This window comes from Dromaius novaehollandiae, chromosome 25 (genome assembly GCF_036370855.1).
Source record: "Dromaius novaehollandiae isolate bDroNov1 chromosome 25, bDroNov1.hap1, whole genome shotgun sequence".
NCBI lineage: Eukaryota > Metazoa > Chordata > Aves > Casuariiformes > Dromaiidae > Dromaius > Dromaius novaehollandiae.
The window spans coordinates 1,912,750-1,937,127 of record NC_088122.1 but is presented as its reverse complement, the minus strand read 5'-3'; the positions used below and the strand labels follow the sequence as shown (position 1 = coordinate 1,937,127).

At 40.4% G+C, this 24,378-nt stretch overlaps 2 protein-coding genes across 6 annotated transcripts in view; one reads left to right on the top strand and one right to left on the bottom strand.

Annotated features, from left to right (window-relative positions):
* The window catches only part of COMP (cartilage oligomeric matrix protein), a 37,529-nt gene extending 36,934 nt beyond the window's left edge, over positions 1–595 (bottom strand). For all 4 annotated transcript variants that reach the window (XM_064497294.1, XM_064497290.1, XM_064497291.1 and 1 more), the window contains exon 1: positions 462–595. The gene's annotated coding sequence lies outside the window, so the exon portion shown is untranslated. The remainder of the gene's footprint in view (positions 1–461) is intronic.
* Positions 55–24,362, top strand: UPF1 (UPF1 RNA helicase and ATPase). Of its 2 annotated transcripts, none has more exons than XM_064497288.1 (24): positions 55–645; positions 6,920–7,062; positions 7,550–7,639; positions 8,157–8,324; positions 9,262–9,442; positions 10,113–10,274; positions 10,955–11,039; positions 11,213–11,311; positions 11,762–11,879; positions 12,853–13,012; positions 13,125–13,243; positions 13,531–13,695; positions 14,027–14,141; positions 14,342–14,485; positions 14,942–15,155; positions 15,362–15,479; positions 17,141–17,297; positions 18,301–18,443; positions 19,193–19,367; positions 20,107–20,188; positions 20,715–20,876; positions 21,235–21,452; positions 21,738–21,860; positions 21,976–24,362. In XM_064497288.1, exons 1-23 carry the CDS (start codon positions 421–423, stop codon positions 21,855–21,857), a joined length of 3,363 nt encoding a protein of 1,120 aa, XP_064353358.1. In that variant the 5' UTR covers positions 55–420; the 3' UTR covers positions 21,858–21,860; positions 21,976–24,362. The 2 variants fall into 2 exon arrangements, with proteins under 2 accessions (XP_064353358.1, XP_064353359.1); XM_064497289.1 differs by having other exon boundaries at positions 56–645; positions 11,771–11,879.
* Positions 24,363–24,378: the final 16 nt, after the last annotated feature.

The window sequence follows — 24,378 nt, the reverse complement described above, 5'->3', positions numbered from 1 at the left end:
CTTCCGCGCGAGCCCCGCCCCCCGCGCCTGCCCTCCCCAGGTGTGTGCGTGCTACGTCACCCCTCCCACGCGTACGGGGCGTGCTGGCGTCGTCGTCCCTCCGTGCGCTGCGCGTCACCGCTCCTGGCCTGGCGCGCGGCGGCGGCCGGACGGTTCCGCTCCCAGCGCCTCGGGGCTCGGTTCCGTGGCGGGTCCGCCCGCCCCCTCGGCCGCGTCCCTCCCGCCCGCCCCCCCTCCGCCGTTGGCTCGGCCGCCCGAGCGGGGCGGCGGCGGGTTCGTTGGTGGCCGGCTCGCGGCCTGGTGCGCGCGGCGGATCCTGCCGCTCGCGTAGCGCGGCGCCCGGGCTCCCTGAGGTGAGGCCCGGCCGGCTCGGGCTCGGGTGGGGGCGGGGAAGCGCCGCTGCTCGACGCCGCCGCCGCCATGAGCGTGGAGGCGTACGGCCCCAGCTCGCAGACCCTCACCTTCCTGGACACCGAGGAGGCCGAGCTGCTCGGCGCCGACACACAGGGCTCCGAGTTCGAGTTCACCGACTTCACCCTCCCCAGCCAGACCCAAACCCCGCCCGGGCCCGGGCAGGCGGGGCCGGGGCAGGGCCAAGGGCCCCCCGGAGCGGGGCAGGGGCCGCCGGGACCCATCGAAGCACAGGTGAGCCCGCGGCGGCGGGGGGTTGGAGGGGGGGGCCAGGGCGTCTCCGCCGCCGGGGAAGCGGCGGGGGGGGGGGGGGGGGGTCCGGAAGGGGCGGGCGGGCCCGGCCGTGGGGCCGCCGAGGGGAAGCCCTGGGCGGGCGGCGGGGCCGGGCGCTCCGCCGGGCCGCGGCTCACGGGAAAGTGGAAGCCGCGTGGTGCTGCCCCGCGCTGAGGAGGCTCCGGAGCGGGGCCGCCCGCTGCCGGCCCGCCGCGGCCCGGCGCCGGCCGCCCTCCCCGAGCCGGCAGCGGGGAGGGGGGCCTGAAGCCCGTGCGCTTTTCTTTGCCCTGGGAGCAGAGGGAGAGCGCGCCGAGGAGAGAAACTTGCGGCCGCTCGGTTGTTGGTGAAGCCAGCAGCCCTCTCGGTTGGATGGTGACAGGCATGCCGCTTTTCGGAGCGATGCTGAAGTAAGAAATAAGATGCTTCAGGATGTGATTGCAGTTTATCTCCCATCTTTAAAACAAATATAACTACTTGGTTATCCAAAGTTGGATAGAAATTCACTGTTGCTCCCTTTAATTTATTCCTTTCTCTGACTAAACTCAATAGATGCTTTTTACTTTTTAAAAAACTGTTTTTATCATTACTCTTTGCCACCTTTCCTACTGCACGGTTGCTAAGCTGGTTTGTTTTGGGTTGGTATGGGAGTGACAAGCAATATGGCCTTACACTGGAGTTCAGAGGTCTGTTTCCTGATAGCTTAAAAATAGGTACCTTTTTTTATATACAGTTTGATGGTTGGTAGATAAGCAAGTATTATTTGACAGTAGTGGCCTTACAGAAGTGAAAGCAAAAAGGGAACTGGGGTTATATACTCACATGCCAAGAAGTGTTATAAAATAAAATGCTGCCTGTCTCTGTGTTGCACCTTGGCTGTGTGTGTAACAAAAAAAAAAAAAAAAGAGAGAAACTGCTTCATATTTAAAAAAAAAAAAAAAAAAAAAGTGAAACTGGGCTGTACTGATAAGTTTTATTACATCTAGATAAACACTTACATAGTTGTTAACAATGAAATAATTGTAAACTCTCCATGTTTTAAAATATGAGTTTAAAGATGAGTTGAAATGCTGTAGATAAAAGCTCTTAATGCTGAAAAGTTCTTACTTGCAGAGACTGATGATGTATTGGGTTCCATGAATGATATAGCTGTGAAAACTTAAGTGAGCAAACTTAAAACAGGCCGAGCAGTCCAGGTATTGAAAATCTACAGGTGTGCAGTGCAAGGCTAAAAGTGGTATTATCCTATTCTAGCCATAGCAGATGTATCCCAGGATGAGCTGAGTGACTTTCTCGTGCTTTCAGATGCACACCCTGAGTGTAGCTGCTATGGTGTGACCTGCTCCAGGTTAGCATGCTTATGTCCGTAGCCAAAGGTGGAATTAGAGATGTGACCCCAAGGACTGTTCGTTGTCTTTTGTATTCATTAGTAACTTGAATTTGGATTTGGCAAGGTAAACCTTTTGTCTATTAGAGCATTCAGGCATCTAAATTATTAAATATTAATAAAATCTATGTGTCTGTATACAGTCAGCATATACATTAATTGGTTAAAAAGGTGGCTTTAATAAAATCTTAGTTTTTAAGCTTTAATGGGTTGTGATCTTTCCAGAACTCATGGCAGACAACTTTGAGCCAGAAGAACAAAAAACCCAACCCCCAAATAAGCTTATGCTAAAAGACCAGACTAAAGGATTAATTTGTCTTTTTTTGTCTAAACATGTTTGAAAAGCTTTTGAATTAAAAAAAAAAAAAAAAAAATACAGAGAGCTCATTCAGGTATGAAGTCTGTAACTATCCTGGCAAGGGGGAAGGGTTGAAGGTTTGTTTTATTTTTATTTTCTATTTTTTATTCTACTGAATACCTTTAAGGTGCTTTTTGTAAAACCTTCCTGATGGTCAACTGGATGCCAGAAATTGCATTTTAGGAAGAGGGGAATGGACCTGTTATAACAGTAACTGCCAAAAACCAAATCCCTTGATCTGTTTAGGCTTGTACATTTCAACAGTCTCATCTGTGATGAGATCAGAAATTATGTATTTTTAAAGATTCTGTGGAATACTTTGTTACTTTGAATGAATATGTAAACTTGTCATGCCTTTTGACAGGGAAGATGCTAAAAATGTAACTTCTAAGGCCTAAAAATTGATCACATTCATTTTTCCTCAGTTAATTTTTGTTACTGTAATTATAACTAAAGCTAATTAAACGTATAATCTTTATTCAAAGCTGATAAACATTGGAGGCATGTCATTTTTGCCCTGCTGTTCCATATTCTGATATCTTCTTGGTGTCCTGATCTTTAAAAAGATGAGTCGAGCAAGAAAGAACACCAAATTTCTTAAGAAAATGTGATTGATTTAGCCACTCTATTCGGGCTTTCTTCCCCTACATATATATAACTAATAGTTTAAGAGGATGTTGTTGCAATAGATTAGTGTGTAACTGACGAAAGGTAGTGAGAAGGTAACAGTGCAGAAGCAATTCTACTGTTTCTGGTTAGAAAACAGTATTTTCGTTGTTTACATGTAGCATATTTAGTCAAACCAATTCATATGTTCAATTTTAGTGCTTTTAAGATAAATTCTGATTTCTTATTTATTTCTTGTCCCTTCTAGGCAAGGACTTAGTTATGATGATAGGAAGCAATCACGTGTTCCTGAGTCTGTGATGGACAAGGCACCTTGTCTTAATGTGTGCTAAGCTGTTTGAGTGAGTGATTGAAGGAGGATGGGTCAGCGATTAGATTTTGGTCTAGGCTGGGGACTCGATTTAATTTCCAGTTCTACCAGAGACTTTTTGTCGTAGCAGAATGACTTACTCTTTGTTGCTCTGGTCCCCATCTGGAAATGCAGCTTATACTTCACTGCTTTGGAGGTTTTGTAAGGGTGGATATTCTCAGTAATACACACTTCCGTATTTTGAAAAGGAGAACAAATAATAGATGATAGTAGGGTACAGTAAATATTCTGTAGCTTTAATGTCTAGAATATTGCAAACAACAAATGGTTGAGCTAAAGTATGAGAAAATTTACCTGAATTAGGACAGAGTGACTAGGTGTCCTGTGCTTACTGTCCAGTGTTGCAATGTGTTGCCACGATTGATTGGACTACAGTCTAACAAGAGTCCTCTTCTAGCAAATTGTGTATTTAGTTATATCCACTTAATGTAGCTCTACTTTAAAGAGGCACATTTCAAGTGGCAGAAATAAATAGTTACATTCCGTTATGGATCAGCTATGGATGTCGGCTGGGTATGTTAGCTAGAAGTGCCATGAGAAATTGAGATGGTCCTTCCTTAATATTTTGTTGCTGCTGACGTGGGAGCTCACTTGTATGGTCAGTAGGGGAATGAATATGTAAATTATTTAATCTAATTTACTGAAATGGGGTATTATTGTTCTGTAACGTGGTTCTGTGGACCTTGATTGTTGTCTTTTGGCCTATATTTTAAGGGCTGAAAATGAGCAACAGAGGGACCAATGCCTTTGTGATAGTTTGAGAGCATCTAAGTTTTCAGATTGCTTGACGTAGCTGTTAAACTCGCTTTGTTAGAAGCTTCAGTCAACGCTTTTAAAATAGAGAAGCCCCCCCCATCTCCTTATAAAACAGTTTATGGTGCCGGATTTTTAATAATATGCACATAGACTAACATCACAGTAAGTTTTAGAACAATGGTTGAGTCACTTCCTCGTTGTGTGCCTGCCAAGGCCTAGTACTAGGCTGCTGGAGTCTCATAGTAACAGGTGACATCACCGCTGCCTAACGCTCTGAAAGGGCAGGCGCTCTCCAGGGTGTAACTGATGCAGTCACCTGGTGCAGAAGTCCTACACAGCTTGCAGTTGTTGTGGCTTCTTGTTTTTCTGTATTTTTTTTTTAAAAGGGCTGTACAATTCTGTTGCAAGTAATAACCTACTTGGCAATTCAAGCTTCCTGTGATCATCCAAAATTTAATCAATTTGTCAAATGATGTGTGTAATAATATATTACACACGTATTCCAAAATACAAAATAGAAGATGCACCTATGGATGCCCAGTGTTCATACTTTCAAATCAACTTAAAGCTTCAGTATCCCACATATTCCATGACCAGTTAATAAACTGTCTTCATATTTTGTGAAGTGGCACTTTGTTTAAAATAGATATTTATCTTCCAACATCTGCTACGATGCTATTATGCAGTGAGCTGATCAGATTTGGGTTCATCATTCTAATGTTATATATGCTACTGCAGTTTCTTTTTTGTTTTTCTTTCTCCCTTGGTTTCTTTTGCATTTTCTATGCTGAGGGTACCCCTTGGTTGATTCTTCTTATTAAAAGCCAGTCCTTGGAGGAGATAGCAATAAAAAGTCATACCGTTTAGACTGCATGTTTCACAAACACATTTCATGCCTTTTTAAAAGTAATAAAGTTTGTATCATTGAGTCCAGTCCTCTGCTGCTGAAGGCAAATGTGAAGCATCATAAACTTTCTGAATTTAACTCGTGTGTTAGGTTTTAATGTCCAAAAATGAAACTAGTTTGTGTGGAATCTGAGTGAGGCTCTCAGAGATATGCATGTTTTGGTTCGCTTATTGGATTATAGCTCAAAAATGCTAAGGACACTATGCCAAGACATTTAATACTCAAACAAAAGTTGTCCCTTAATATGCATCCTGGAAATAATGTCTCTTCTGCCTTGGCCTTGGGTCTGCCATTGTAGGTAGCTCAAGGATTTTCTGAAGGAACTTCTCTGATAGTGACCAACAAAAGTATATTGAAATAAGCTCAGAGACTTGTAATTTTAAATGGATGTTTTCATAAAATTTCATGAAGGTTATTGTGCAATCACTGTGGTGTTTTCTTTCTCATCTCTTCTACTTGAGGATAATGTGGATTTAAACAGTATACCTGTCTCTTCTTAGGTCTTAGTGAGCTCTTGCCAAACAAGGCAAGGAATCAAGTGTCTCTGAACAAAGTCTTTTTCTTTTTTTTTTTTTTTTTTTTTTTTTGGGGGGGGGGGGGGGGGGAGGGCAAGCCAGAACTCAAGCCATCTTGAGTTTTTTCTGTGACAGCGGCATGTTAACTTGCTGAAGCTTCCCTAAGCTGTCAGTATATGGAGATGTAACACACAATGGTGGAGTTAAATTAGAACACCTCTAACTGCCAAGGGGCAATGGCTGCTTTAGCCACACTAAAATCTGATATGTGAAATTCACACTTCTTTTGATGCTTCTTCCTGGTTGTAAGAGCACTGTATTTAAAAAGTTGAATTCTATATATCTCTGAAACTGTATAGTTTTATGGTACATGCTTGCTTTACACTTTTCCCTTATGCTGAAAAGGAGCATGCAAGGAACAATATATATTTTTAACATGACTGAGACCGTATGTGTAAACTTGCTGACACAGCACCAAACGTTGCAGAACTTTGTCGTCCTGGCAGTTAGTGTATCATTAGTCAAAAGAGCAGCAGCTTCCTTGCACACTTGCTTTATATATGGTATGCTGTTCTGGATCTCTGAAACATTACTCTGAGAACTTGTAAGATGTAATAACTAGTTTTGATGATTTTGCAGTTTTCTTGGGTTTATAGTGAGGCCTTTTTAATGGAAATCATAGTTAAACAAATTTGAAAAAATATTACATAGTAATGGTCATACTTGATGTATTATGCAGGTATGTTTTAGACACATGTGGAAAGCTTTGAAAAATACTCTGCTGAGAAACAGCTTCTGTTATTTCCTATACCACTTTGTTTTTAACCAGGCTTATATGAGAATAAGTTTCTTGTTAACCTGCTCTTTGTCCCTGTATCATGAAGGTATGCTTCTGATATCCTGGAAAAAAAATGATTTGGTAGATAAAGAACAGCAAAAATAGATGAGGGAAGTCCTATACAGTAAAGATTCTGTTTTCAAGTCAATTCCTATGGTAAAACAGGAGGGATGAAAAAACAATGTTTGATACTGCTAGAACTGTTTGAATGGAATTTCTTTGTTATGTAAGACTAGGGAGAAGTGTATTCTGCAGAAAAGCAATTGCCTGCATTAATAACTTTTTTCCTACTCATCAGTCAGTGTTTAAATAGTCTAGTAATTAAACAGGAGTGAATGAAACAAGTGTTAATTGTATAACTGCTATGTATTTCAGCTCTTACACACGAGTTTGTTTTGAGGGGTGGGGATTACTGACCTCAGCTTTATGATTTGGACTGTATTTTGATTTTTTAACTTAAACACTGACTTTGTGTTTCAGGTTAATGGACCTGATGGCATTCTACAGAATGGAGCTGTGGATGATAATGTAGCTAAAACCAGTCAGCTTCTGGCAGAGCTGAATTTTGAAGAAGATGAGGAAGATACCTATTATACAAAGGACCTTCCTGTGCATGCTTGCAGGTAGGATCCAGTATTTTACCCCCAGCTTAATATTTCCAGAGGGCAAGAGCACAAGTTTCTGAACTGTAATTTTAATAGGGAGTTTGTGTGAGTGAAAAGTATAAGCTTACACGATTTCTGGAATTTGAGAATAACTTCCTTGGAGACATCTACATCCTGGCAGGAAAATAGTGCCCTCTGGTGAGCTGTTGCATACACTTATAGCTTCCACTTCCAATAAATCTTTGACCTCCCTAGAGGAATACTAGGCAAAGCCAAGCTCAGGATGGTGATGGTGGGAAGTGTTAAAGTATTTATAACTCAAAACAGAAGTTAAATAAATCCACTCAACCTACAAGTTAAACTGATACTTTCACCAACGCTCAGGTCCCCTAATTTTTAATTTCCCCTTATTTTTGTACACTACCGGATGCTTTAAATTTTGTATTTGAATTTTGCTATAAGTAGTCACCCAATCTCTTCCTGTTTTCTTCTTTCTCAATCCTAGCTACTGTGGTATCCATGACCCAGCTTGTGTGGTTTACTGCAACACCAGCAAAAAATGGTTCTGTAATGGGCGTGGAAATACATCTGGCAGGTAAATGATCAATGGTGGAAATGACAATGTTGGAACCTTGCTCTAGAGTACACTCATTTTGAAGTGGCATATTTGGTGTGACTTACCTTTCTTTTGGTGATAACTGAAGTCTAGTGACCTAAATGTCACTCCAGCCACCTTTCCGCTATTACCAACATACGCCTTGATCTCAGTAGAGCTTGAATCACGTTTTGGGGTGAGCTTGCTGCTTCTGTGTGCTTGCAAAGCAGATATTCACAACTGGTATTCTTGACGTGGTACTTTGTGGGATTTCTTTCAATTATCAGTAATATAACTTTAACAGTCGCCCTAGAGCGTTCATGCTTTGAGAAAATGTAGAGACTGTGCTAGCAGTCATCCTTGCCTAGATGAAAACAGCAAGATTTTACCAATGTCTGCCATAGTGCTAGTAGGTTCTGCTTTTATCTTTAATGTTAACTGCTATATTGTCTTAAATTGGGGTTAAATCTGACTTGAGTATTAACTTCATATAAATGTATATCCTCTCTGGTTTCAGCCACATTGTTAATCATCTGGTGAGAGCAAAGTGCAAAGAGGTTACTCTCCACAAAGATGGGCCTCTGGGAGAGACTGTCTTGGAATGTTATAACTGTGGATGTCGTAATGTGTTTCTCCTGGGCTTTATTCCAGCGAAGGCAGACTCTGTGGTTGTTTTGCTGTGCAGGTGAGAGAATGCCTTTATTGGCACATTTGTATCAAGTCCATTGCATAATCTTATTTCTAACGGGCAACTCCTGCTTTCATTTTGTACTGAAATATATTTTATGTTCTAATTTGCTACCATTCTCTCTTTGGGTGGTGGTACAGACTGAGTTGTATACAAGTAGATAATGCAATAAAAAAATGTTCTGTTATGCTGTACAAATGTCTTAGTAGTATAGAAAGGATCTCTTACAAATGAAACTGTTCTTAATGGAATAAAGGTATTCCCCCCCCCCCCCCCCCCCGACATGCACGGTTAAACTGCTGTGGTTTTCAGATTTGGAAGAAACCAGTCAGTTTAGGAAATGATTCTAGATCCCTGCTGGAGTAGTGTCAGATGCTGTTACAGAATAGTAAGTTTCTTTTGTTAGCTCAGAATTATTTGAAGATGAGAGTAAATTGGTAATTGATCTCTGACAGGATGTAGCAGAAGTCATGATTTTATAATTGTATTTTTATTCAGTGCTATCATTTACCATGTATTTGACAGTAGAAGGTGCTTTTCTACAGAATGAGTTCTCCTATTTGTTTAAACAACAGATGGGAAGTAGTCCTGAGTGTACTCTGATATATTGTGTGTGTGCATAGTCTTAATGGACCATAACCACTTTTAAAGGTGAGTGTGCTATTAAGTATCTTAGGTGCTGAAGTTTTTAGTTCTAGAAATACCTATGAAATATTACTCATGATACCCAGCCTCCCTTGTGTTGAAATAGCAAATAGAGGAACTAATAATTGAATTGGCAAAGCAGTCTACAGTGTGGATTTCTTCCTTTTTTTAACTGAGGTGTTTGCATCGTTGAAAAGCATGGTAAACATGATCTTATGTACTTCACACAGTAAGCTTATTCTTACACTTGTCTAATTTAATAATTTTTTTCAATATCTTGGTTGTGCAGGCAACCATGTGCCAGTCAGAGCAGTTTAAAGGATATTAACTGGGACAGTTCACAGTGGCAGCCTCTTATCCAAGACCGCTGTTTCCTTTCATGGCTGGTAAAGATTCCATCTGAACAGGAACAGCTGAGAGCACGTCAGATTACAGCTCAACAGATTAACAAACTGGAAGAACTTTGGAAGGTATGAGCTTCTCTTTAAATATGAATGAGGTTTAACCAAGTGTTAATTTTGTGTTTTTTTTGTGAAGGAGGGACAGGATTGTTTTAGCAACCAGGAATTTAGCAGAGAATTCAGGAGACCATTCATTTAAGCAGGAAAGCTGCATCCCTAGATTCTTGAGCTCTGTCAAAGCTGCACTGTCAGGCAGTTTGCAGAAACAATCTTCCTTCCCCATATTAACAGTCCTTTAGTCTGTTCTGCTTGAAATGATGACTGAGTGAGTAAGGAACTCTAAGTCCACACTTGGTTTTCAGTTATTGCTTTTTAAGAACTTTTTCTGTACAGCTTTTAATGCAGAGCAAACCCAACTGGATGTGAGTGAGCATGACATAATGTCTTAGTATTGTTGTAACAGGTTAGAATTACACCTTGTGTAACTCTTTTTGTGGCAGTGATATGTGAACCTCTGCATACTGTCAATGTCTGGCTTAAAAAGAAAAGTCAAATCCCCCCTCAACTGGATCTTAAGTCTGAAATAAGAAACAGCAGTTTTACATTTATTTCTTCAAAAAAAGTCTCTAATGGAATACAAAATTTCTTTCATGGGGTTTATTGCTTCTGTTGCACAGTGAGAGTTTGTTACTTCTGTTCTTATAACTTTGAAACAAAACACTTATGCTTTAAATTCTAGGAAAATCCATCTGCAACCCTTGAGGATTTAGAAAAGCCTGGTGTTGATGAAGAACCGCAGCATGTCCTACTTAGATATGAAGATGCCTATCAGTACCAAAATATATTTGGTCCTCTAGTCAAGCTTGAGGCAGACTATGACAAGAAACTCAAGGAGTCTCAGGTAGTATTCTTGAAATATGCCTGCTTGAGGGGATTTCTGACCAGGTCTCTGATATGAAATGCCTTGTCATGTTTAACAGAATAGAAACAAGGCTCAAGTGAAATAAATGTCTTTATTGCAGTACTACTACATTACAGTAGCAACAGTGATGTCTGATAGCGGGGAGATGAAAGGAAAATCCTCAAAACAAGGTTTTAAATAACATTTTTGAGACACTTAAGAACTTTTAGGTGTTCAATGTTTTTCTTCTCCAGAACCATGTTCCATGTTAGAGCTGTTACTTGGCCACCTATTATTAGGTTGTTATCATAATCCCCAGTTATGTTTCTGTTGCTTTTGGATTCAGCAAATAAGCTTCCAGTCAAACTTGTATTTTATGGGGGCATATAAGTACTTGATGAATGCTTAAAATAAAAAGAACAAAACAGGTGGTGGATAGGAGTTTGGTGCTCATTAACCACATAACTTTGTATTAGTCAAATAGAATCATCTTCTGCAGATGATGTGGACTCAGTCCTTAAGGATAAATACAGATATTTAGCTGTCGTGTGATGTTGAAATGGGAGTTTTGTAGTTTTCCACTGTTTTGGAGAGAAAAAAGAAAAAGGACTGTGAGGAGGAGAATTGTGATAGTAAACAGTTCTTTGCAAATATAATAGATGCCTTTTCTTTATCTTTAGACCCAAGATAACATCACAGTCAGATGGGACTTGGGCTTGAACAAGAAAAGAATTGCTTATTTCACTTTGCCGAAGACTGATTCAGGTAATGATAGCTTAGCTGTATGTTTTGTCTGTTTGGTGAATGAGGAATGAACCTCAGTGTTTAAAGAACTGTGGTGATCTGGCCTGGGATATGAAATAGTTCTGTAGGGTTTTTGCGTTGGGGAATGGTTGTTCATTGGTGGATTTTCTGAGAGCTTTTTTCTTCCTTTGTAGATATGCGTCTTATGCAAGGAGATGAGATCTGCTTGAGATATAAGGGAGACCTGGCCCCTTTATGGAAGGGAATCGGTCACGTTATCAAAGTTCCTGATAGTATCCTTTACTTAAGCCTTTAAGAAAGAAGTTATATAGATCACAGGTAGTGACATTGTGAATTAAGTAGTTTTATCAGTTTGAATTTCAGGTGGGATAGCCGATAGTACTTCAGAAGAAACAGATTTCTCCTAGCTCTGCTTATTACTACTTCCAGTACTGTAAGCAAAATACATGTGACTGGAAAGTCCCCTTCTAAAAGTTCCCTGTCTGTAAAATGGGTGAACACTAATTTAAATCTTCCCTATGAAGATTATTAAAAGTTACAAAGCATTTCTGTACTCTTGACAGTGGGGGCCTTAAGCACTTAATGGAAGACTGAAGTCTTGTAAAAATGTACAAAAGTAATTTTGAAACCATTTAAACTTCTGTCAAACAGGGAGCTGCTAAGTAAATTGATATAGGGAAAAATAAAATTCAAATGTTTGCTGTAGATTACTACTTAACGAGGTTCTACAGATTATGGTGATGAGATAGCCATCGAGCTAAGAAGCAGCGTTGGAGCACCTGTGGAAGTTACTCATAACTTCCAAGTGGATTTTGTATGGAAGTCTACTTCATTTGACAGGTACTGGGAAAGCAGTTCAGAACTTGGCAGATAATTGGTACAGTTGATGCATATTTTTTCATTAACTTCAGTGGGAATTTTTGAACAAGAATTGTCGGACAGGATATATTGTTTCATAATGCTCACAATCAGAAAGAGCAGGATTGCAGGGCCCTACATGTGGAGCTGCAGTCTGCAGGTATCAGGTATACAAGCACATGACCTCTGCTTCATAGAGTAACGGACCGAACTTTTATTAGAACTTGAATTGATCTCAATACTACTAAACTGCCAATATTTTTCATTTTGAAGGCACATTTAAGGCTTATTCCAAATATATCAAGGTAATATGTAAACTGAAGGGGGGAAGACTTACCCGATATTTGGTTACGTTTCAAATGTAAGAAGAGAAAATATTTTACAGTTCAGCAGCTTGCTAAACCTTGCTCAGTCGTGAAGTGCTGTCTTTTCTTAGTTACCCTACTGAGCTTTGAATCATTTTAACTTACTGAAATTTGAAGGTAAGTGAATCAGCTGTGGGGTCAGTAGGCTTCAGACATGTCTGTACTGCATTTTGTAAGATAAGAATTTTTTTCTTATTCTGAAAGAAATGTTATTTGCAACTTTTCTTCAAGTCTTGCATCTAAAATTACTATTGTAAATTCTGTCAAAGGCTGGTTACTCTACAGATTTTCTGCTTATAACACTTCATAGCATGCATATGGCAGGGGGAACAAGATTTGTGTTCTTGGATTCTAATTCTAGTCTGTCAATTCTGCTAGTACATGCTCTGAGTCGCAAAAAGTCCTCCTTCCCCAAGGTGCTGATTTAAAGGATGCTGCGGGGTGTTTTTTGTTTGGTTTTCTTTTTTTGGTTTTTGTTTTTAAATTTATTTTTAAGCTTAACGTGCATGATGTCTGGTTAACCTTTGTGCTGGACACTTTGGGCTTATGTTTTAACTCATACTGATTTTTCTATCCTTCCCTCATTTCAGAATGCAGAGTGCTTTAAAAACGTTTGCTGTGGATGAGACTTCAGTGTCTGGGTACATCTATCACAAGCTGTTAGGCCATGAGGTAGAAGATGTAATTATTAAATGCCAGTTGCCAAAGCGCTTTACAGCACAAGGACTTCCCGATCTCAACCATTCTCAGGTAATCCTATCCCATTTTTACTGCAGGCAAAGAATATGATAAGGGATTTATGAATAGAGTTTGAACAACTTTGTAGCTACTTACACGTGAAATAAACTTCTTTTTTCATCAGGTTTATGCTGTGAAGACTGTCTTGCAGCGTCCTCTGAGTCTTATTCAGGGTCCCCCTGGTACAGGAAAAACAGTGACGTCGGCCACAATTGTCTATCATCTGGCTAGACAGGGCAATGGGTAAGAACTCCTCTCTAATTTTTTTTAATATATTAAAGTTACTTTATTAATGGTCAGAGAATTGACTTACGTTTGAACATTAAAATAATTTGACACGTTGAACTGAAAAGATTCTCTAGAAGTATACTATTCTGGAGAGACTCGTGCTTATTTCAGAAAACATTCTTCAGTAACTTATTTTGGGGACACGTATGCTAATGCAGTCCTGGTTTTGTTGCAAATCTTTCAGAGAAAAGGCTATTTATAACTCATTGAGACTTATCTTGTCACTTTTTTCAATCTTTAAGGCCTGTGTTAGTCTGTGCTCCAAGTAACATAGCTGTAGATCAGTTGACTGAGAAGATTCATCAAACTGGACTGAAAGTGGTTCGTCTGTGTGCTAAAAGTCGTGAGGCAATTGACTCTCCTGTATCCTTCCTGGCATTGCACAACCAGATCAGAAACATGGATAGGTACGAAATGGTTGGAGAGGTGGAGAGGGAGGGCGAACAATAAAAAAAAGCTTGGATCCTGTGATAGAGGCAGTAATTAACTGTGTAACAGCAGCAAAGAGAGTTTGCTTGATGTGATAATTTTTTTGCTTCCGTATGTACATGTCACTTTCAGCTTTTCAGATGAGTTCTTAGTTTCTGTGGCAATATATAAAGGTTTCCCCTGTGAAGTGGAATGTACTGCTTCCAAAGAAGTGGCACAATAAAAAAGTCAGATAAAAATCTGATGTTTTACATTGTAATACAAAGAAGTTGTTAATGGGGCTGTGAAGCAAATTTCTTTGTTTTGTAGCATGCCAGAGCTTCAGAAACTGCAGCAGCTTAAAGATGAAACTGGAGAACTGTCATCTGCTGATGAGAAACGTTACCGTGCACTGAAACGAACAGCTGAGCGTGAATTACTTATGGTAAAATTCTGTTGGTTCTAGTACCTTAAACAGTTGCCTCTCTTCACCTGAGGCTTAGTTGTAATTTGCTGGTGAAGTTCAGAGTACAGTTTAACTTGGGGCGGGGGGGAATTTCTGAAACAGTAGTAAATACTTTTCCATATAGAAGTATTATCTGTTGATATTCTGCTTGATTGATTTCAGTTGTATTTCTGTCTCAGAATGCAGATGTGATCTGTTGTACATGTGTGGGAGCTGGTGATCCAAGACTTGCAAAAATGCAGTTCCGCTCCATTCTGATTGATGAAAGCACACAGGCTACTGAGCCGGAGTGTATGGTGCCAGTTGTCCTGGGAGCAAAACAGGTAGGAGCCATTGGATTTCATTAGAGAAAACTAAGTTTATAAATAGGTGAAGTAGCAGTACGAAGTACTTCTCACAGTATAGGCATGTAGGAATGCAAAATCCTTTTCTTTGTGGAAGACCTTCTCATAACACAGATCTAAATGACTTCATGTTGTGTTAGTCATATTAGTTTTCTGTTTCCTTGGTGTATTCTTCACCTAGAACTTGTTGGCCCTGCCGGAACAAACTGAAGACTGAATAAAATTTTATACTAAAATGATTAGTAATACAACTGGACAGTTAACTCACTTAATAAGCTTCAGATCTAACCTAAGGCTTATAACAAGACAAACCAATTAATTCCAAATATATTTTATATTAGGATATTGCTATCACTTCCAGTTATTGGGCAGACTTCAGAACATACAAATTAGATCTTTACATTGTCATCAATGGTGAATTTTCCTTTTCCACAGCTCATTCTTGTAGGTGACCACTGTCAGCTTGGTCCTGTTGTGATGTGTAAAAAAGCTGCAAAGGCTGGCCTGTCTCAGTCCCTCTTTGAGAGGCTTGTGGTGCTGGGGATCCGTCCGATTCGCCTTCAAGTGCAGTATCGCATGCATCCTGCACTGAGTGCTTTTCCATCCAATATCTTCTATGAGGGTTCACTCCAGAACGGTGTTACTGCAGGTAAACCTACAAATTGCCTTCTCTGCTATTTGTTAAGGATTATAGGAAGAATATTTAATCTAGATTTTTTAAAAAATAATTCCCTTAAAAAGAGAATTGCACTGCACTTACGGTTTTCTTGAATCTTTAAGATACTTTGATGTGAAAGTGTGGAATATTCTTTCCAGTAAAGCAGTGCTAATTTTTTTTTACTTTGTGTTCTTCAGCGGACCGTGTGAAAAAAGGATTTGATTTCCAATGGCCACAGCCAGATAAGCCAATGTTTTTCTACGTTACGCAAGGACAGGAAGAAATTGCCAGTTCAGGCACCTCTTACTTGAACAGGTAAACAAAATTCAGTACTGAGGTATAGCCTTATTTAGAAATACTTCATCCCAGTATATCTCAAATATAAGGGAGATTCAAAGATCAATCTGTTAATGATTCTGGAACATCCCTAGGAGGGAAAGTCACAATTAAGGAAGTTGAGGGGGAGTGGAATATACCATTCCTGCTGCAAACCAAATATCTAAGCATTTCTCTACCCCACAGAATCTCTGCAACTAAATCCATATATTTTTTTCTTCATTGTAATTTGTGATACCATGCCATGTCAGCAAAGGGCTGACACCTAAATAAAGACTTGTGTTTTAGACAAAGGTTAATTTCTGTTTCCATGAAGGGGGTACTTGTACTTAAAACCAGCTAGCCCGCAGATGTCAAAGGTGTTGTATGAGGGGATACAGTTCTTCAGTGCAATTTATTCTTCTATTCTGCAGCACGCTTTCTAAACTAATAAAATGCTGTTTCCTTTTAACAGCTACAATTGAAATTGCTTTTGTGCTTTTTTTAATAAAAGCTGTTATCAGTGATAGCACTGCTAGATAGGACGGATGCTGGCTAACCAAGCTGCCTTTAGGAGATGATTTGCCCTAGGCTGCTTTTACAGCAAATGAAGAGGAAAAAAGCATCCCTAGTGGGAGCAGTTCAGATCTTAAGTTGTTTTGAATTGTTCTCTGGAGGTGCATGTTTTCCTTTCCTGATTGTATAAGGAACATAGGGCAATTAAGTGCCTAATATAAGTGGGATGAATCTGGGCCAACTGGTAAACTGACTGCGGTTGCTACGGGAAGTGCCGATCAACTCCTGTTTCAAAGCCCCAATTCCGATATTCTATATTCTGGAGTTTTGGGGTGAAAAAGTGGGAGAGAAGAGAAGAAAGAATGTGAATTTCAATTCCTTCTCTTCCATCCTTTTTTCCTCACATTCTGAAACCTTTTTCAAAGAGTATGTTTAAAACATTTTACTCCTTCTGGGTTGCATGCATTTGTTCCTGTGCCTGGAAAAAAAACCAGACCAGCTTGCGAAAAATAGCTGCTGTGGTATTTTTAATCTGTCTGTTTCATGAACAGCATGTGCAAGACTGCTGAATGCAGCAAGCCAGATTGTGCACAAACAAATGGCACGATAGTTGGCTGACAGGGAGATTGGCTTAAAAACATTCTATATTTAAAACTTTAAGATAAAGCAATTGAAGGATCTGTTTGCACAGCAGGCTGGGATATTTTTAATGGTCTCACTCGAAGTGCACTTGTACGCTCAACTATACTGAGAGGTTCCATTTTAGAAAGACGGCCACAATGAGCTTTGCTAGTCCAGGAAGTTTGGTTGTCTAGCTCTGAGAAAATGGGTGTACATATAAGAAGAAATTTCTGCCATTATAAGACCTTTCGAGGTGCTAGCTTTTGCCTATATTTCTCTAGCTGAGAATATGCAAGCGCAACCTGAGCGACAAGGTAATATTGATGAATGTTTCTACAAAGCCTAAGCCAAATTAATGGGAATGGCCAAGCAATGCAGTATAAAATTATACTTTTTCTTGAAGAGGCTTTCTGACAAAAGGCTAGCACAGCACGTGTTCAAATTTTTTAGACCCAGTAATTTGCCAAAGGTATGTTAGATTGAGTCCCTTAATTCTCCTTAGATAAACAAATCTCTTTTCGTAGGACGGAAGCAGCCAACGTGGAGAAGATAACTACAAAGTTATTGAAAGCTGGTGCCAAACCAGATCAGATTGGCATTATCACTCCTTATGAGGGTCAACGATCCTATCTGGTGCAGTACATGCAATTCAGTGGTTCCTTGCATACGAAACTCTACCAGGTATGGAGTAACTGCACAGACTTAAGAGAACACTTGGATGCAAAGAAGCTAGAAAATTCAGATATTGTGAAATTTCACAGTGTGTTCATTTTAGTCTGGCTTCTTAGACATCAGTGTGTGTTTATGCTTCTCTGCTAATTTCTGTGTGCTTTAGTTGATTTTGGTTAAAATTGACCAAGGGAGAGGGTTTCAGAGGTGTCAAATGCCAGTAAGTTTCAGGAGAGCAGTTGACAAGATAAGGGAAAAAATACGGTTAAGGCCTCCATTGAAAGAAGGCTTCAGTGAGCCCTCCCTGTTAGGCACAGAAAGGAGAGAGGTCATTAAAGCTTCAGTTACGGAAAAGCTTCAGTCAGAGCTTTTGTCTTTGATAAAAGCATCCAGCCAGGAGACATGCAGGAAACCAAGCTCCATAAATTCTGCTGCTGATATAATTTATTTGCTTAGGAGTATGTCTTCCCATCAGCTAGCCTCCTCTGCCAAACACTAAAATTTGTTGCTACAAACAAGAGAGTTGTATGTTTAATATAGTCTCTTTTGCAATATTGAAAACTTGGTGTTTTCACTGAAGGAAGACTCGGAGGAAATAACTTTTGCTTCTGCCAGGAATGATCTGTCCTTCTGATTCGGGTTTCTCAGCTGGGAGCAGCAGTGCTAATTTGGAGCTGTCTTACTACAAGGTTTCGGAATAGTCAGAAGTTATTTTGGCAACGTACCTAGAAAAAGGATGCTTTCTCTGGTACAAATGTCAGTTTGGGGGAAATATGAGAGCCATAAAGCAGTGAATATAAAAGTAATTTGTCCTAAACTGAGACTGTCTGTTCTCCCTTAGGGAAACTATTTAGTGACCAGTGGAATTATCAAATCATTCAACATGACAAAAATAACATTTTTGTTAAATGATGGGTTCTGTTACTGTGCAGCCAAAGTGTTTTGTAATACCTGTTGGTAACGCAACTGTTTTGCACTGTGCTTCCGTGATGTACCAGATTTTCCTTCATTTCAGGAAGTGGAAATTGCGAGTGTGGATGCCTTCCAGGGACGAGAGAAGGACTTTATTATCCTTTCTTGTGTAAGGGCCAACGAACACCAAGGAATAGGATTTCTGAATGACCCCAGGCGTCTTAATGTGGCTCTTACAAGAGCAAGGTAAAGTAAAATTAAGAGTATTTTGTATGTATATTGGAGACATAATCTGATCTGTTAAAGTATTAATGCAGTCTGGCTGATGAAAGATCTGTTTTGTGCATGATATGCTTGCTTTCCTTCCCCACCACCCCTTCCTGCTTAAAGGGCCCTTGAACGATTTCCACATGTCCTTCAATTTACAAGAGCAATCTAAGATTAATCAGTGTTACCGTTTGGCGTCAGTAGTCTGTAGAAGCAGGCATGTCCCTCCCGTGTTTGCAGGGTGGATGAACTCTTCTGTTCATCTGCTTCTCTAACTCTCTTATCTTTACAACTGCAGCCATCTTTACCACTGTTTTTTTTTTTAAATAGATTTAATTACTGAGAAGGGTAGTGTGAAGTCAAAATTACGTTGGATTTCCTTGGTTCCTGCAAGGTTTTGTCTTTAAGAATTAAGCTTTTAAACCATTCTAATGCTGGTTGAGTACGCTGTAGGCTTGCCAGACATGTCAAAAGAGAGTGTGAGACCACTGAGAAACTGACTGCAGCAATCTCCTCCTTTCAAGCGTTTTGTCATACTACAAAAATTTTTTCTTGTAAGCATAACCGTTGCATCAGGGTCTCCCACACCAGCGTCATGGGCTTCTTAGGGTGCCTTGATTTATTGCAAAATATCTTGTTGACTCGGGCTGTTCTGACATTAATATGTAACACTACTTATTTTTAGTCAAAATTGACTTTAGTTTCTCTGGTTATTTTCTGTTCTACAGGTATGGAGTAATTATTGTTGGGAACCCAAAAGCACTGTCTAAGCAGCCACTTTGGAATCACCTGCTGAACTATTACAAGGAGCAGAAGGTTCTAGTGGAGGGACCACTGAATAACCTCCGGGAAAGCCTTATGCAATTCAGCAAGCCCCGGAAACTTGTCAATACCATCAATCCAGTAAGTTGAAGTTTCCTGTCTCTCAGATGTTTGTGGTATGAAGCGATTTGGGGTTAGATAATCAGTTATAAATGGATGGAGTATGCACTTAACCGCATACCCTCACACACCCATATCTTTCCATTTTTGTTGCTTAGCTGTTGGACTGTGACCAAGTAAGTTGCTTCCTCAGCTGTTTCTAAGTTGAGCACTTCTAGAAAAGCCTTTTCTGTACTTATTTTGCAGTAAGTAAAAAAGTTTATATAGGAGGTAATCTGAGGTGAATAAAACATCAAATCATTGTTTTGTGTGAAAATAGCAAGCTCGTTAGACATGAGCAAATAATAGCATTATTATACTTTAAAACTTCCATGTTGAAAATTGTATTTAGTCCTTTAATATTTGGCAGAGGGGGATAAGTAGCCATAAAACAGCTTGTCAGCCATCACCAAAGGACAACTATAGAAGTAGAGCAAGGGAAAGCCATCATCAGAACCTCAAAATAGACTGAAAATTCATCAAATATTTCAGTTTGAGATGGGTTGTCTGTAAAATCATAAGGTTTCTTTTTTTCCTAGTTGTCAGTGATATAGTGGGATATTTTCCATGTATTAGAACTAGTTTGTTTTCCTTGGTGCTTGTAAAATAGGCATTATCATCTGCAGAGCTTGACTATAGTCTTATCCAAAAAAACTTACATTGGAGTTGCAGTGCAAATTTCTGTGCAAAGGCTTTGTCTAACTTCCTGTAATGCTTTCAGGGTGCCCGTTTTATGACAACCGCCATGTATGATGCACGTGAGGCTATTATTCCAGGATCTGTCTATGACCGGAGCAGTCAAGGTAGAAGCAGCTATCAAAGTCAACATCTTTATAGACTTTTCAGTTAGTCCTTGGGGGGCGGGGTGGTATCTTGCAGACTTCAAATTCTTAAATGTTTTTTAAGAGTTACTACCAAAAAATGAAGAACTTAAGAACTGAGGGATTTTGCTCTCTATCTAATTAAATTTGACTGCAAAGGCTTCTATAATGTCTGCAAAGCAAGTACAAGATGAGGGACTTGTGTGCACATGTAAGCATTTTAATAGTCTTGAATGGAAGGTACAGTATATAAAAGGCAAATGTGTGATAAACAGGTGTCTCTGAAATTTTGAAGTGCAGGATAAATAGTGAACTAGAAGTATCAGTGGTTCCTGGCAGCAGGAGGCTTGACCTTTCAGTTCCCAGTTTCTGATTCTTTTTTTTTTTTTTTTTTTTTTCCCCCTGCTCACAAGTCCCCCCATTACTGTTAGGAGGAGGAATATGAGTTAGTTTTTAAATTTTCAGGATGCCTGAAATAACTGTGTGGCTTCTTTCCTCCCCTCCCTAGGGCGCCCGTCCAACATGTACTTCCAAACCCATGACCAGATCGGGATGATTAGCGCTGGCCCCAGCCACGTCACTGCTATGAACATTCCTATCCCTTTCAACCTTGTGATGCCACCGATGCCCCCGCCGGGATACTTTGGCCAGGCTAACGGACCGGCTGCAGGTACGTGGGGCAACATTGGAGCAGGGCAGAAGCTTCATTTTAAGTCCCAAATGGGAGAATTGCTTTTGCTGCTCTTAGAGCTGTCTTGATGAGGTTAGATGATGATGTACTTGAGTAGCAAGTCTTCGTTGTGTTGAATGCAAATGCAGCAGTACCGTAGCCTCCAGTGAGAGCGTTCCTTTGCCCTGTCTACCTTGGCAGCTCTGCCTTTTGATTTCTCTGCACTTGCTACTTTGAATACATACAAAGTGTTGCCTCTTGCTAGCCACTGGTCAAGTCTTTATAGGAGCAGTTAATTCCTGCACTACGTCGTGTGTGTAAAAGTTGTCTCTGATGGTTGGGATAAACGCTTTTCCAGGACGTGGGGCACCAAAAGGAAAGACTGGTCGTGGTGGGCGTCAGAAAAATCGTTTTGCGATTCCTGGAACTAGTCAGTCAAACCTTCCAAATAGTCAAGCAAGCCAAGATGTGGTGTCCCAGCCTTTCTCCCAGGGTCCACTGACTCAAGGGTATATCTCCATGAGTCAGCCATCACAGATGAGTCAGCCTGGGCTCTCCCAACCAGAATTATCACAGGTAAGCAGAATTTAATCTACAGACTGCTTTTTTGAACTGTTGTTTTTTAACTGCTTGCTGCTTCAACAGCTACTTGTTGCAAAAAGTTTATTAAAAAAGAAAAGTATTAAAAATATTTATGGATTGCGGTTTGATTTGTAGACATTCCGCAGCAAAAAGGTAGATTTAAAAGCTTCTCTCAGATTTTATCCTTGACTTTGGCAGCCATGTAGTACTTTCTGCTCTGTAAGGGAGCACTTGAGCTTGATTACTAGTTGGAAGCTTAACAAATGCTCTCATTTGCAGGACAGTTACCTTGGTGATGAGTTTAAATCTCAGATCGATGTGGCGCTGTCACAGGACTCTACTTACCAGGGTGAACGTGCATATCAACATGGCGGAGTGACGGGACTGTCACAGTATTAGAGTGTAAGGCACCTGAGGTTCAGTCCTCTGCTGCTTACTCCCTGATTTAAGTTCATAAAAACAGTATTTGTCACAACAGGGCACCCATAATGCAAATGTTTTGCTTTCTTGCTTTCAGGTTGAGGAAGAAGAGCTAAGCTTGTGTGGAGCTTAGTTCATCAGCATTTTATTCTGGGTAATAAAAAAAATAAAATAAAATGGATACCTGTTTTCCACTGCTAAAACTGAAGCACCACTGTGTGAGAGCAACAGGAGAAAGAAACCAACCAACGGAGAGGAGAGAGAGAAAGGAGCGCGCGCGAGAGAGCCCACTGCTAGCTCACTGAGACAAGGAGACTGACCGGAGAGGAGAGAGAGCACCGAAGGACTGGCTGGCGCCTCACTGGGCAGGCAACTCACCCTGAAATGAGTGGTCAGCTGAGTCCCTGCTCCCCCAGTCAAACAAGCTCGAGAGAAGGGCCTTAAGCAGGTTTCACTTCATTCCATACTTCTCTTTGCGAGCAGGGCATTACTTTTCAGAGCAGACGGGGAGAGGAAAACCCTCATCTCAGAGTTGTTCTCGTTTTAAAGGGGTACTATATTTTAGCAGTAACTGTTTACATTTTAGAAACAGAGTATCTGAGAGAGAGTTCCTGACTAAGTGACAGCAAGCCAAGCAGAAATCCAGCAGGTCATAGCTGATGCTCAACTCTGAGATGCAGGTTTTGTTGTCCAGCACTGGCTCTGAAATCCTAGTGTCATCGTGTCGCCCACATTCTGAATGGGTCTTTGTGACAAGGTGGTTTTAAAGAGATTCTTTCAAAGGAGCACTGAATTTTTAGAAGTTTGTCTCTGAATTCTTAGTGGTGGACCTGGGAGATCCTTGTTCTGAGAAGCTTAAAAAAAGTTTAAAACAAAACTAAATTAGAGCACCAACCTTGAGAACTTTCAGTGTGATTTAAAGTTGCAGCAATCAGCCTCTTCTTCCTACATTGGATAGCAGTTAGAGTGAAAGGAGCCTGCGCGCTCGAGCAGGAGGAGGGTTTCAAAGTGTTTTCTGTATGCTTTAATTGGCTACTGTCTGGACTCTACTCTGTGAAAAACAAGCCTTTCTGTAAGATGAACTGTGCGCTTAAAAGGGGATGGGTTCCTGTGCCCTTCGGCCCTGGAGGAAAAGATGCTAATAGGCCTGCTTTATTCACTCCCACAGATCTGGGGAAGAAGTAGTGGAAACTGGGGATTATATTGGTTTTGAAGTAAAGACTCTACAATGTTATTGAAGCAGGTTGGAAAAATGGAAAAAGCAGGCAGTTGTTGGAAGGTGGCCTCTGATAGATGGGTATAATTAGAGATAATGGGTTAGGCTTTTGTGTGGCTTCTTCAGTGATTAATGCAGATAGCTGAAAGATTCAGGTGTTTAAAAACGAACCCGGAGCCTATTTTTCAGGTAGTGGACACGGCTGTGCCATCAATGCTGGCTTGAGAAATAGCTGGAAGTCAAAACTGAAAACAGCACATAAAAGAAGCCATCCAATTTCTAAGTTGTACCCATGTCTTAAATAAGTCATATGGGAACACTGGGAGCATTTTATTTGTGTCTAAACCTTTTTAGAAACAGCGCAGAGAATTTAAATTCCTACAGACCCATTTTTATCAGACCCCTAAATTAGACTAACCTCTACCTCCTAATTGGCTAAGATCAGTAGAGTGTGAATTACTAACCTAGGTGTTTTTAAAGTTTGAATTAAGTTAGCTTTATACTCAAAGGGCTCCAAGTGTTTCTAGTCTTTTTTTGGGGGGAACTCAAAATACCTCTCATATGAATGTACTTAAAATGATGTAAACCCCACTTTTTGTAACTGGGGGGGAAAACCCTTTCATTACTGTCCTTTCTGTGGATTGTTGACCCGCTTTCATAACCTGTATTTGCTGTAGTTTTTCAAGAGTGTCTCTCCCCCAGTACAGATCCGGTGTAGCATACCCACGAACCGTGAGTAGTGTGCACATAAAATGGAACAGGTGTTCAAATTTTTTTCAGTCCTGCAGTGAACATAGTTCAAGAACTGCAAAATAAACTAAACTTTCCAGAAATGAAAACCATTCTTGTTTCATAAAAAGCCTCCAGAGTTTAGACTTCTAAAATGTGAAAGAATGGAGACACAGGCCACCTTCCTTCCTTGTAAGATGGACTGTTTTATTTATTAACATTGCCGAAGGGCTTTTTAATTTTTTTTTTTCCTTCTGGTTAGGCTGCGTAGTTGCATAGTTTTGAGATAGGTTTAAGCTGTAACCCCTTGTGCAATGCAATCCATTGAGTAATGTAACCCCCTCCTCTCCCCCCACCCCCTTTATTTCACTGATTGGAATGCTTGCCTCTGCTTTGTGCTGTTTTTTTTCCTTTGTAGCAGTTACTCTGAGTTTTATAAATCCAGACATCAGTGCTAGCACGCTTTTTTGATTTTGTCTCAGTTTGTTTTAAACCTGTTTGTCATCAATAAAATATTAATAAACAGCTCTTGCATTCAAGGTGGCCCCTAACTTT

Coding starts and splice junctions, on each gene's coding strand:
- UPF1 (XM_064497288.1), top strand. CDS start 421: ATGAGCGTGGAGGCGTACGGCCCCAGCTCGCAGACCCTCACCTTCCTG. Junction 13,696..14,026: donor CAGATCAGAAACATGGATAG/GTACGAAATGGT, acceptor TTTGTTTTGTAG/CATGCCAGAGCTTCAGAAAC. Junction 14,486..14,941: donor TTGTCCTGGGAGCAAAACAG/GTAGGAGCCATT, acceptor CCTTTTCCACAG/CTCATTCTTGTAGGTGACCA.